The 12,437-nt window shown below is 41.6% G+C and overlaps 1 protein-coding gene across 25 annotated transcripts in view; it reads left to right on the top strand.

The window, feature by feature from the left end:
- Positions 1-12,437, top strand: part of ELAVL2 (ELAV like RNA binding protein 2) — a 155,489-nt gene that overhangs the window by 91,442 nt on the left and 51,610 nt on the right. For 13 of the 25 annotated variants that reach the window (XM_083482313.1, XM_083482317.1, XM_083482306.1 and 10 more), the window contains exons 2-3: positions 5,859-5,949; positions 8,434-8,677. In XM_083482313.1, coding sequence (XP_083338439.1) covers positions 5,859-5,949; positions 8,434-8,677 — 335 coding nt within the window. The remainder of the gene's footprint in view (positions 1-5,858; positions 5,950-8,433; positions 8,678-12,437) is intronic. The other 12 variants (XM_083482319.1, XM_083482318.1, XM_083482323.1 and 9 more) reach the window with 2 other exon arrangements.

The following is a 12,437-nucleotide window of genomic DNA, read 5'->3' as shown; positions in this document are numbered from 1 at the left end:
GCAGATGAAAGTATTCCCATGGAGCAGCCAAATGTTTTAATGCAAATTTTTCAGGCACAGAACTTTATGCAGTGGTCGGAAGGCATTCTGAAGTCTCACTGAGGATGTGTTATTGTTAATGTGGCTCCTTGTAAGTCCTATTTTTTTAAAAAAAGGTTGCACACTGTAGTTTGTACCTAGACCATATAACACCAGGCCTGAAAGACCTCCATTGGTTCCCAGTACGTTTCCGAGCACAATTCAAAGTGTTGGTGCTGATCTTGAAAGCCCTATATGGCCTCAGCCCAGTATACCTGAAGGAGCATCTCCACCCCCATCGTTCTGCCTGGACACTGAGGTCCAGCTCCAAGGGCCTTCTGGCGGTTCCCTCACTGTGAGAAGCCAAGTTACAGGGAACCAGGCAGATGGCCTTCTTGGTCGTGGCGCCTGCCCTGTGGAACGCCCTCCCATCAGATGTCAAGGAAATAAACAACTACCAGACTTTTAGAAGACACCAGAAGGCAGCCCTGTTTAAGGGAGTTTTTAATGTTTGATCTTTTATCAGGTTTTTAATGTTCTGTTGGGAGCCACCCAGAGTGACTGGGGAACATTGCTTCTGCTGTAGCTTTCTGCCTTTTCGAGAGGTTAATGCCAGGACTTGAAGCACACTGCGAAGCGTTTTAGTGTTTTCGGAGTTTGACGGCACTCAATAAACAATGAGAGTCCAAGATATTCAAGAGGCTTTTTCCTCCCACGTACTGTTTCTAGGATTATGAAGAAAGAGGAATCGTGGTGGAAAAGCTTAGATCAGATTGGCTGCCCATCCCTTCCCAGGTGGGCAGTGGCGTAGCGTGGGGGGTGCAGGGGGGGCGGCCGCACCAGGCGCAACATCTGGGGGTTAGGGTTAGGGGGCGCAAATCCACGGGTTAGGGGGTGCAAATTACTTGCCTTGCCCCGGGTGCTGACAACCCACGCTACGCCACTGCAGGTGGGCAGTGGTTGTGGACCTCACCTCTGTTCACCTTCCCCAGCAACTAGAGCCCACATGTCTTGCCAGCACTTAGGGGAATTCCCCACCTGGCAGAATCAAGGAAGAGGGGATTCCCCACCAAAATGCTGGCATCAAAACGGCCAATAAGCTCTGGGTGGGCAGTGTTTTGCCGGCTGGCTGGGCATTGGCTGTGGGCCATGTTAAACTTGGTGCCATCCTTTTGAGTTGCAGGTAAAAAGTGAAATAGCCTGGATAGCTCAGCTGGTTTGAGCATGGTGATGATAGTGCCAAGGTTGTAGGTTTGATCCCCGTATGGGACAACCGATGCTTCTGTGATACTGCAAAGGTTTGTGTTTGATGAGCAGACTAGAATAAAATAAAATAATTAGCTTATACTCTTAGCTTGAATTTACATTATTGCTCCGTTTCTGCCCATGGATATGCAGGTGCTTAAAATGGGGGTGTGAGGGTGTTAAAAGGTATGCTAGATGCAAGCAATCTAAAAATAGGCTGACTGTCCTTGTGAGAACTTTTACTTTGACTTTCGTTTTTATGTTTAGGTTGCGTGCAGCTGATACTTAAAATTTTGTGTCAAGGTAGCTAAAGTCTAAGGATCATTGGGCATGTTGAATTTGTGCAGACAATCTCCATTACCTGCGTAAAAATGAAACAAAACTGAAATTTCATTATGCACCATACTGGTCACGGGCCTAGCAAAACGTTTTCTTCCCCTCTGCCTGCAATGAGCCCATGTTTATCCCTATTTTCCCCAGTGCCCCTTCATGGGCTTCCACTGGCAGAAATGGGGATAAACATAGGCTCATTCCTTGGCTTAAATAATACTGGAAGAATGTGGGATTTGCCAGTGCTCTTGTGAGGGTTGTGTATTTCTACCGTGGGCCTAATGTTGCATTTATCGTCGCTTGCCATAACATGCTGATTTCTTATCGCTAAAAGGCGATTCACTTTGTTTCTTAAACATCAAGGTAGGACATTTTTCTGTGTGTAAGCAATAGTGGTGCTGATTCAAGAACACACCATTACTTGTTCCTAGAGTTGGAACACATCCTAAAAGTTTCCAATGTTCTTGTTAAATCGATTTATTTCGGTTGCTGACCAGAGTGGTTCTTGGAGTGTCTGCTGTCCTCCTTCCAATGACTTGCTTGTCTCTGGCATGTCCTCTGTGCTTCCATACAAACCTCAAACCTCAAATCTCTGTACATTAATTGCTTGGTTTGCATTCCGATTGAGTGGCTGTTTTTGTAATGTTAGAAGCGGGATTTTTCCAAAGTCTGCAGTTTATTCTTGAGACAATTTCCCTTTAATCTTAAATGGCCCGTGTTGCTTCTGTGCACATTAAGAGTATGTACAATAGTTCTCTTGAAGTTTTTCATTTCCACTTCCCCTTATTCCTGGGAAATTTCTTTGGCAATTTGTAGAGGAGTGGTTTCCTTTGAAGGAGCTCTTTCTTGTCTTAATAGTGAGAAAGATTTGCATGTCGAGGTCCCCAAGCCACCCCAATAAAACGCAATTCACACAGAATTTTTGTTTAAGGTTTTTGGCATAATTTTGGCCACAACTTTATTAAAATAGAAAAAATGTGACTTCACTGGTTGCTTAGGCATTGGTTGCGACTGTTTGATCCCGCACAGGGACAGACTGACATTCGCATGCCCACGAAAGTCAGAAAGGGAAAACATTTTGGGGAGAAAGATGGAGCTGGGTACCATGCCCTCACCTCTTCCCAAATGCTCCCAGGGGCTCTTGCGTGGCCCTAGCATTGGAGGGGCAGGCACAGCCAATCCTTACCCCTCCACCAACCAGTTTTAACCAATGCCTAACCGCAACCTTACAAGTTGTGACGATTTACTACGCAGTAGGCCAAAACCAAATGGCACCAGCCAATCAGCCAAATGGACAAAATTCCTATCGCGCCCTTCCCCAAAAGCAGACGACCCCATGACAGGCATAGCAAGGTCAACGCGAACAACCCTAAATATAGGGAGCGTGGGCAGGTGATCTGATGCGCGCAGCGAAAAGAGGAAGCTCAATGCTGCACACAGGGAATTTAAGAGTTCTGACTGTCAATCACAAAATGGCAACATAAACTTCTCTTCCAACGACAAGAGGAGCCCAATCGCAGCAGTGGCCAACTACCTTCACCCGCCCAGCAACAGTGGGATGTCTTGATAGACCCCCACTGCAACACATGCTCTCCATGAAGGAGAACACGCTATCTCACACGTTGCATATTATTACAGAGCACAGTAGCAAGAACGCAGAGATGGAGGTAGTCGGTTTCAGGACATCGTATTTCTTTGCCAAATATTTTGTATTGGTACCCTTGCCGTTGCAAATATTGTGGGAAACAATTGATAGGTCTCCTGCTGCCCTCCGGAAAGGCTATTTGAGGTGTGGGCTTCAGGGAAAAGGAAAGACTGGTTGTGTACAATAATATCACCAGGCGCATTTTGCACCTGGTTATTAGTCACTTGCCACCAAGTGAAGGTAGATGCCCAGGTGCCAGGACGGCACCTTGACATCTCCACCTTATGGAGATCTTTGGATCTTGACAACTGTTTTCATTCACTAGCAACACATCCTGTAGAATTCCATCTGTTATATCTTACCTGCACAATCGGAACGAATTTCAGGAACCCAAACCATTGTATTGGAAAATTCGACTTTTGAGCCGTCCGGTCCCAGAATGTCCACTAGACATTCTGCTTTGGCAACCGTAACCCTGGTTTAATGAGCCATTTGGCGCCTGGCTTATATAGCTGAGTTTCCAACTCTGGTTGTGTAGCCTGCCTTCCCCTGTTTAAGGCCTGGATATAGTTCTAAGCAACCATCATCTTCTGGCTTAGCCCAGAAAGAGCACAGCCTTTTTGTCTTTGCTTACCATTGTATTAAAAGCTCACAGTACCACTGTAGCTGCTGACATCTTTTATTCCTTTGGAAGAATGTAGGAGATTTTTTATTTTATTTTATGATATAGTGAAGTGTGATGTGTCTTCTAGCGAATGTGTACAATGACATGACACTAAATGTATCCTGTACCACTGCTTTTATCAGGTTTGTCAAGGTATTACATGAACAGCTAATAAATGTCATTCCTGTTCAGTATGTGTTCCATCTCGTGTTGAATTTCCCCCAGCTTATCTCATTCATATTCAACTTGTAACTTGATAATTCTGTCCTTGGAGGATTCACTGTTTTATAGCAGAGTGTGTGCTTTTTGCAGTGGATAGAGAAAATTCTACAGCTTAGGTGCCTTACCACTTAATTGAGGCTATATACGTAGTGGTGCAGATTTGTGAGCAATCCAGTGAGCTAGTTGACTATTAATATACTTAATTTTGCAGCGGCTGCATTTTAATCTTAACGATTTTGAACTTTAGACCAAATAATGTCTGCAATATGAAAGTTTAAACCTGCTGCGTACATGGTTGTCTGTAGCACTTGCATTGTGTATGTGATAAAGTGGGATTCCCTCCTCTTTTTTTGTAAATTGGAAGATAACATTTTATTTCAAGCTCTTGTTGTGCTACAAATAACCTAACGAAAGCTGTGATGTTCAGTAACTCCTTTCCCGTTAGCTAGGAATTTTTGTGGAACTCTCTTTGCAAGACCGAGCTAAGCTCTCTTCAGTTTGGCCTGTGTGTGATTGAAAGCCAAAAATTAATTGTCCCAAAGAATGAATTGGCTCCAAAAGGCAGTCTCTTCCCCCCCCCATGCCGTGTTTACATACATGTATCTATGTTTTAACAGGACAGATTGGCATACAATTGTATTTTGGCAAATGAATCCAGCTTGGAAGAGTTAGCAAAGCTAGCTTTGTCTATTCATGGTTTTGTCTTTAAAAAAATTCCTTCTGTCCAGCCTTGACTATCCTGCCAGCGCTGACCCAAGTTCAGAAAGCTGTAATCTGTTGTAAATGACACATTAGCAATATTTGTCACTGCCTAGTTTTGCAAAATTTTGAATCCTGGCAGGTTTACAATTTGCATGGGGCCTAACTTAATTTCTCTGTGTGCCTGGGAACAACGCATTATTGAAGACCATTTATTTATAGTGGCTCTGTTGTTCCATCTCTGTAATGCTTTTCAGCTCTCACTAATGCTTCCCAATAAATAACACACTGAATGAGGGTGCTATTACGACATCAAATTGAACAAAGCAACTTATATCCTACTAAGGATATTATTTATGAACAGGGTGGATTCTAACAGAGCTAGACGGCAACTGATATGTAATTTAGAAGGCTTTTATTAAGGGGAATATGTATAAAATAGCCCATGGACACACAATTCAGCTACATTTTCTCATTCTACCTGTCTCCATTAGGCATTTAATTCCCTCTCCCTGCCTGCCCCAATGTGCTCATCGTAGACACTTGTCTACAACACATGCATTTATTATACATTTAAGCAGTGCTTTTTTCTGGGGGGTATGCAGGGGTACGCATACCCCTAAACATTTTATGAATCTTTGTACTTTTGTCCAATTTACTGTATTTATTTTTCCCAATTTGAACTATAAAATGGTGGTTTTCTTGAGTCAAAATGAGAGCACCCCTATTTTTTTGGGGGGGGGCACTGGGTTTAAGGCTTGGGTGCAAACGAAGCTAGCTTGTGCCACCTTTTTTTTTTAAAAAAAAAACCAAGCTTCTAAAAAAATGTGTCTTAATTCATGCAAAGCAACGGCAGCGGCACATTAAACGAATTTGAAAAAGATTAGATTGGAATTGCCTGAAAATTCTATTAAGCCACACTGCATGGACGTGCTGGGAATAATAAAGACAATTAACGGTAAATTTGTACAAACTGATTTGTTGCATTATCTTTTGCTAATCTAACATACGGTACTTTTTGTGTCCATATTGCAGCCGGCAACTCCAAACTAACATGGCAGTCAGACTGTGTGATGTGGCTTCTCTGCTTAGAAGTGGTTCGTGGGCAGCAGAGCCTTGGACTGGGGTCTGTGGGATTTTTTTTATTAAATTCTGTAGGATAATTTTTGACATGTTAAAAAGTAGTGCTGAGGCCATACCAAACCCTTCAAATTATATTCGGAATACCTCTGCATATACCACACCTTCTCTTTAAGGAATCAGTCTGTATCCCTGGTTTTGGGGGACGGGGGCTCTCAGGGCATCCTCTGAACTTGTAAAATATACAAGTGACTTCCTCGAATAACGTTCCCCCGACTTTCCTCATAGTATACTGGAGTTGAACACCCAAGTCAACATTTGATTTCAAAAGAGCAAAGCTTGCATTAAAGCTTTTATTTGGTATGGTCTGAATGCTGAATAACAGTAACTTTGGAGGGGGGAAAATATTAATGTTGTGTATTTTTTTGGTTACTGATGAAATTAATAGAATTCCATTCAAATTATTTTGGCCGGTAAAAAAAAGAAAAATAGAGGAAAAAATATATTTATATCAGGAACTGTTGAAAAGCCTGATCTGTATCAGGTGACAGCTAAGTTTTTATTCTGACACCTTCAGTGTGATAGGAACTGTGTGTTAAAATACAGATTTATTAGCAATGTATTTTTCTAGAAAAAGTGATGGATCTCACCATGAACTTCTCCCTTGTTCTCTTAGAGTGCCAATGGTGCTCACCTGAGAGGTGCTGCGGTGAGCTCTGGCAAAAAAGCCCTGTTTAATAGCATTGCTTTATTTGGAACAGCGCAGATGGTCTTGTAGCTGAGACATAATTACAGAACATAGAATCATAAAGGGACCACTAGGGTCATCTAGTCCAACCCGCTGCAATTCAGGAACCTTTTGCCCCACGTGGGGCTCGAACCCACAACCCTCAGATTAAAATCTCATTATCTAACGATCGAGCTGTTCCAAGGAATCCAGACTCCTGAATCTGTTCATTTGAATGATGGTCTAGGATTTCACTCTTGCTGTCTGAATATGAAAATACAATATGCAGCTATATGATGATACCGTGGTGGTTGTTTTTTTTTGTTTGAAGAAGCCTTTTAAAAATTGTTTTCAAACAACGGATGCTTAAAAAACATATTTATTTTTAGAAAGAACAATGTTTTGGCCCAAGTTATTCAACTTCTGGCAGGTATAGCTGGAATATTTGAACAGTGACTTGCTTAAGGTGTTCTTGGTCATTTTGTGCCTAGGCAGTTTAGTTTTGCTTAGAGCCTTTTGTGTAGAGTTTATCTTGGTTGAAGTGAAAGGATTGCTTATCCAGAAGATGTGGTTCTTTAAAAATACACACTGAAGAGATTTTCTCTTTTTTTCCTGGAACCCAGTTATCTCCTGGGTTAATCCATAATCCTCTCATCCCTTCGCAAAATATGTGCAATTAATGTAAATACAGGCTTATTCCCATTATTGTCAATATACAATTGTAAGTCTTCTTGAACTTCCCAAAGGCAGAAAAAAGGCATGTTTTGCCAAAAGGCAAATTGCTGACTCTAAGCTGGAGGTTCATTTGTGGAGCTTTAGGGTAGAGAACAGTTTTACTGGTGCAAGTTGAAATAGGGTTTGTGTTTTGTATTGGGGAAAAATTAATTGAAATTCTTTAAATTGATGAAATTCGTCAGATTTGATTGAAATCTCTGAGCTGTAAGATGTCAGCAGTACCCAACGATGGCCAAGCAGTAGCAAACCTTACATTGAAATGAGTACACACATTTAGAATAGTCATATCTTATATGAGCAACCCCAATTCTTCTGGTGGACAATATTTGAGGTTAGTCCAGTTTAACTAGAAGCATAGATACAAAGATCTCTGGGAACATTGGGAAGAGCAGGCGATGTCAAAATACTTGCGTAATAATTGATGGGTACACCTTTTCCTATCTTAGAGTCACCGGCAAAAAAGGGCTTATGTCAGAAGGCAAATGCCCACTTAAATGCAACATTTTGGAACAGAAATTCGTATTTTGCCAGCATTGTGACCAATGCGGCTAAATCTCTTCAATACTGCAAAAGTAACCAAAACAGTACATTGCTGCTAGTAATGCCTTTCGTAAAGTCTGCCATTGATTGCCATTGTTAATTTAGCTTTTGCAATCAGCATTGAAATTTCTAGTTTGTGTTTTCCTTAGCTGAACAACTCTGGGGCTTCATCTGAATTTTGTATTTGTACAGTTAAATCTTAGGATTTACTGAAATAACAGCACTGGCTTAGGGGGGGAAATATTTCTAATCCCTTGCTGTCAGTTAAAGCTCATGGGATTTCCACCCCCCAGCCCTAACTTATAAAATCTTTCAGTAGAACCTTTGTTGTTGTTCTTTTTTTAAAAAACTTCTAAATGGATTTTATTGCTAGATAATTAAAACTATTTCATTTTATTGTTAAGACCATTATTGCAGACCTGACAGCTGGGCACTGTTTTATAGGGACAAAGCTTTAAATTCTTGGCTAGAATCGCTAATAGATTCTGAAATATGAATTCTGACAGTTCCCATTTTCTCTGTTTTTAGCAGGTAATTGCTGCCATGGAAACACAACTGTCTAATGGGCCAACTTGCAATAACACAGCCAATGGTCCTACTACCATAAACAACAACTGCTCATCACCAGTTGACTCTGGAAACACGGAGGACAGCAAAACCAATTTAATAGTCAACTATCTTCCTCAGAATATGACACAGGAGGAGCTCAAAAGTCTGTTCGGGAGCATTGGCGAGATAGAATCCTGCAAACTTGTAAGAGACAAAATAACAGGTACGTAAGCACTAGGTTTTTGCATATGCACTGACACGTACATGTTACTGCTTAAACAAGAGTCTGAATTGCATTACTTCTGAATTTCAAGGGTGGTGGTGGGGAACATGGTGTTTTATCTCATCTGTAATGTGAGAAATAGAAAGCTTAATATCAAAGAATAGTTTGCAAAGGCTTTTGGAGAGCAATGTTTTGTCGCCAAGGCAACATGCATGTTCATCGTCTTAGCAATTCTTGGTTTTCACTACAGAAAAATGAAGTCTTGACAGATTTTAAAACTGCCTGCTTGTAACTTAATTGTTGTCATGGGGCGAGGGTGACGGGAAAACACCAGAAAGTGAAGCTGACCTTTGCAATTCACCTTAAATGTTCTGAGAAAAAGATCAAATGAATCATGTGTGGACGCTTCAGGAAAACTTGATCCTTCACAACCAGTGCAGAGCGCAAAGCTAGCAATGCGGAGCTGAAAATAATTTTCCTTTAAGAAACCCAATGGTGCCACTTTTGGGTTAGTAAAATAAAGTTCTTAAATAAAAGTGGAATTTAGGATCAGAAAACGCCCAAACAGTTTACAGGTACAGATGCCCAGTGAACCTTAAGGAACAGGAATCAGTATTTTAGTCCCAGTTGAGGAAGCCACGTGGTACTAAACAGCCCCAGCTGTTTTCTGCTCACAGAAGTAGACCATGTGAAATACCATATTTTTCTGTCTATAAGACTATATTTTCCCCAGGTTTGTTTTTTTTAAGTTTAAAATTGGGCATCGTCTTATACACAGAATGTTGCAGTTATTTTTTTCTTAATTTTGGGCTCAAATAATAGGGTTCGTCTTATACATGGGGGCCTTTTATACATGGGAAAATACGGTACATAACTTGAAGGCAGGGATTTGCAGGTCTCTCTCAAGTGCAGCAAAGTCCATCAACTTCAAGGCACTGAATCCATCCTGTAGTTTTCCAGTTCATTATGGGTCACCCTTGGCAGTGAAACCGAAGTTTGTTCATGTGCTAATAGTTTGACAAAGTCCCGCCCCCACCCCGACTTTGTCTCAAGGTTCTGCATTTGCATTATTCTCTTGGCAGCGTCCAAGTATTGTGTTCCATATTTCCCCCTCTTTGTTCCCATTCATCACCCTGTTCCAGAGTTGGCTGCCATATTGACACTTGGATCTTGGAATCTCTCCTGAGCTTTTGGGCCAAAAAGGGCAGCAAGGAAGCTTAGTTGTTGTGACTCTCCAGTGCTTGAAACGAATTGTGCTTGCAGCTGGAAAGTTGGGTTGAGTAATTGGCAGTATATAAAAAGTTAGCCACTTAAGTGATTTTTTTTATGGGGTGGGCATGGTTTGGCTTAATGCAATTTATGGAAGGGGATAGAAAGTGTGTGGTCCTTGCTAAGTCTTGGTTCTGCTTCCCAACTGCACATTCACTGCTTGTAATTGATAATGATGTTGTTGTTGTTTAGTCGTTTCTGACTCTTTGTGACCCCATGGACCAGAGCATGCCAGGCACTCCTGTCTTCCACTGCCTCCCGCAGTTTGGTCAAACTCACGTTGGTAGCTTCGAGAATACTGTCCAACCATCTCGTCCTCTGTCGTCCCCTTTTCTTTGTGCCCTCCATCTTTCCCAACATCAGGATCTTTTCCAGGGAGTCTTCTCTTCTCATGAGGTGGCCAAAGTATTGGAGCCTCAACTTCAGGATCTGTCCTTCCACTGAGCGCCCAGGGCTGATTTCCTTCAGAATGGATAGGTTTGATCTTTTTGCAGTCCATGGAATTCTCAATAGTCTTCTCCAGCACCATAATTCAAAAGCATCAATTCTTTGGCGATCAGCCTTCTTTATGGTCCAGCTCTCTTGATAATGTAAGAGCATCTTTTTTTGAAAATCAAGAATTGCAATTCAAGCCAAGTTGTACTTAGGAGTTTTGAGGGGACTCCTGTCAAGTCAGTTTCTGCAATGGATAAAACAATAAGCCTGGGTTTAAGAGGCTGTGTGGAAAACTAGTGGCCCCTCACTGAAGAGAATACTTTCTTCTAGGGCCAAGGGAAAGGATTGTACCATTCTGTTGGCTTCCACCACCTCCCCAGTTCCTCTGTCTGAAGAAGGGGCAGATGAGGCCCTTATCAGACCAAAGCATGCTGGGCTTGCTCGTTGACTGACAAAGTTCCTGCACCACCACTGTGGTAGGAAAAGGCTGAACTAGCTCAGTAGCTTTTGAGACCCCTACTGAAATCAGTTCTGAATTGCCATGGCAAATTGCGAATTTCCTGCTCTGCCTCTTGTTGGGCAACCAACATTGAGGGAGACGGCGAGGGCGGAGGTAGGTATTTCTGACTTGCAGTATGGTCATTGGAAAACTCTAGGGAGAGATCTGTCAAAATTTGTAGCCTGTTAACAGAATCCTGTGGTGCGGACATTAGGGCCTCAACGGATCATTATTTGTAACAATTGCAAACCAAAAGACCAGGTTTAGAAACTACCAGAAATAAAACTTACAAAATAGGATGCTAGGATTTCTGCATGTTTTGCTTCGCGTTATACAGTGGTCAAAAATAAGTATATTTGGAAAGAAAATCCCCCATATTGTAGTCTTGTATTGTAACTGTAGTCTTCAGTTCATGCTTGCTGAAATAACCTGTTGGTGGCAATGTTGGAAACAAGGAAGACTGAATCTGATCTCCAAGTTTCCCTGGGGCACTTCCAAGCCCTTTATCTGTTACTGTTACATTTGAGATATATATATATCTATATCTATATCTACATCTATCTATCTATCTATCTATAGATATAGATATATAGAGAGAGAGAGAGATGTGTGTATGTGCATGTGTTTGTGTGCGTGTGTGTAATGTAGATGTATATATGTATATGTATACATATGTGTGTGTGTGTGTGTGTATATATATGTATGTATGTGTGTATACACACACACACATTTATATATATGTATATAAGAGAATGTCCAGTAGCACCGTAGAGACCAACTAAGTTTGTTCTGGGTATAAGCTTTCGTGTGCATGCACACGTCTTCAGATACTTAAATTTGCATTGTGTCTCGTTATATTGTGTGCAGAGTAGCTCAGCTCTTCCAGAACCGTTACCCCAACTTCTGTACCTCTATGGGGGCCAGAGTATGGATGTCTATACTCAACTATTAGCTAAGATTATCATTCTTTCCTACTCGGCTAGCTCCCCTTGTCCTTAAGGGTGAATTTCAATCTGCTGGTCTCAGGCAGTTACAACTGAAATTTTAGCTCTGGGTTTTCCCCTTGATCATTTGCTCAGAATGGGTTTTGGTCAGGCTAAACCAGCCACCAGGCAGCGTATGACTGACCTAGAACGCCAAAGTGATCTGGGTAGGCCTCACTCCTTTATTGTCAGCGATTGTAGCAGGTACCATCCTGGATTAGTATAATATATTGACTGATAAGACAGTCCTAAGTGAGAATAATAATAATAATAATAATAATAATAATAATAATAATAATAATGTAGTACCTTGCCCATCTGGCTGTATTGCTTAGCTCATTGGAAAACTAGGTCTCTGTCTGCCGCTTTGAGATTGTTCTGTTCCACACTTCATATCTTCTTAATACTAAAGAATTGGGGAAGATGGCTGCCACCTTTATTTTTATGCCTCTTTTATGAGACTATAGAAATGGGATCTGAGGGTTTGTGTGAAGGGTTTCCCTTGGAATTCCCTGGTCACTTTATGGGGCAAATTCACGATTCACAGGCTGGCCCTTACGTGTTAGTTGTTTGG

The sequence above is a fragment of the Podarcis liolepis genome (genome assembly GCF_965112155.1).
Source record: "Podarcis liolepis genome assembly, chromosome: 17".
Classification (NCBI taxonomy): Eukaryota; Metazoa; Chordata; class Lepidosauria; order Squamata; family Lacertidae; genus Podarcis; species Podarcis liolepis.
The sequence above is the reverse complement of the archived record's forward strand: the minus strand, read 5'-3'. Positions and strand labels throughout refer to the sequence as shown.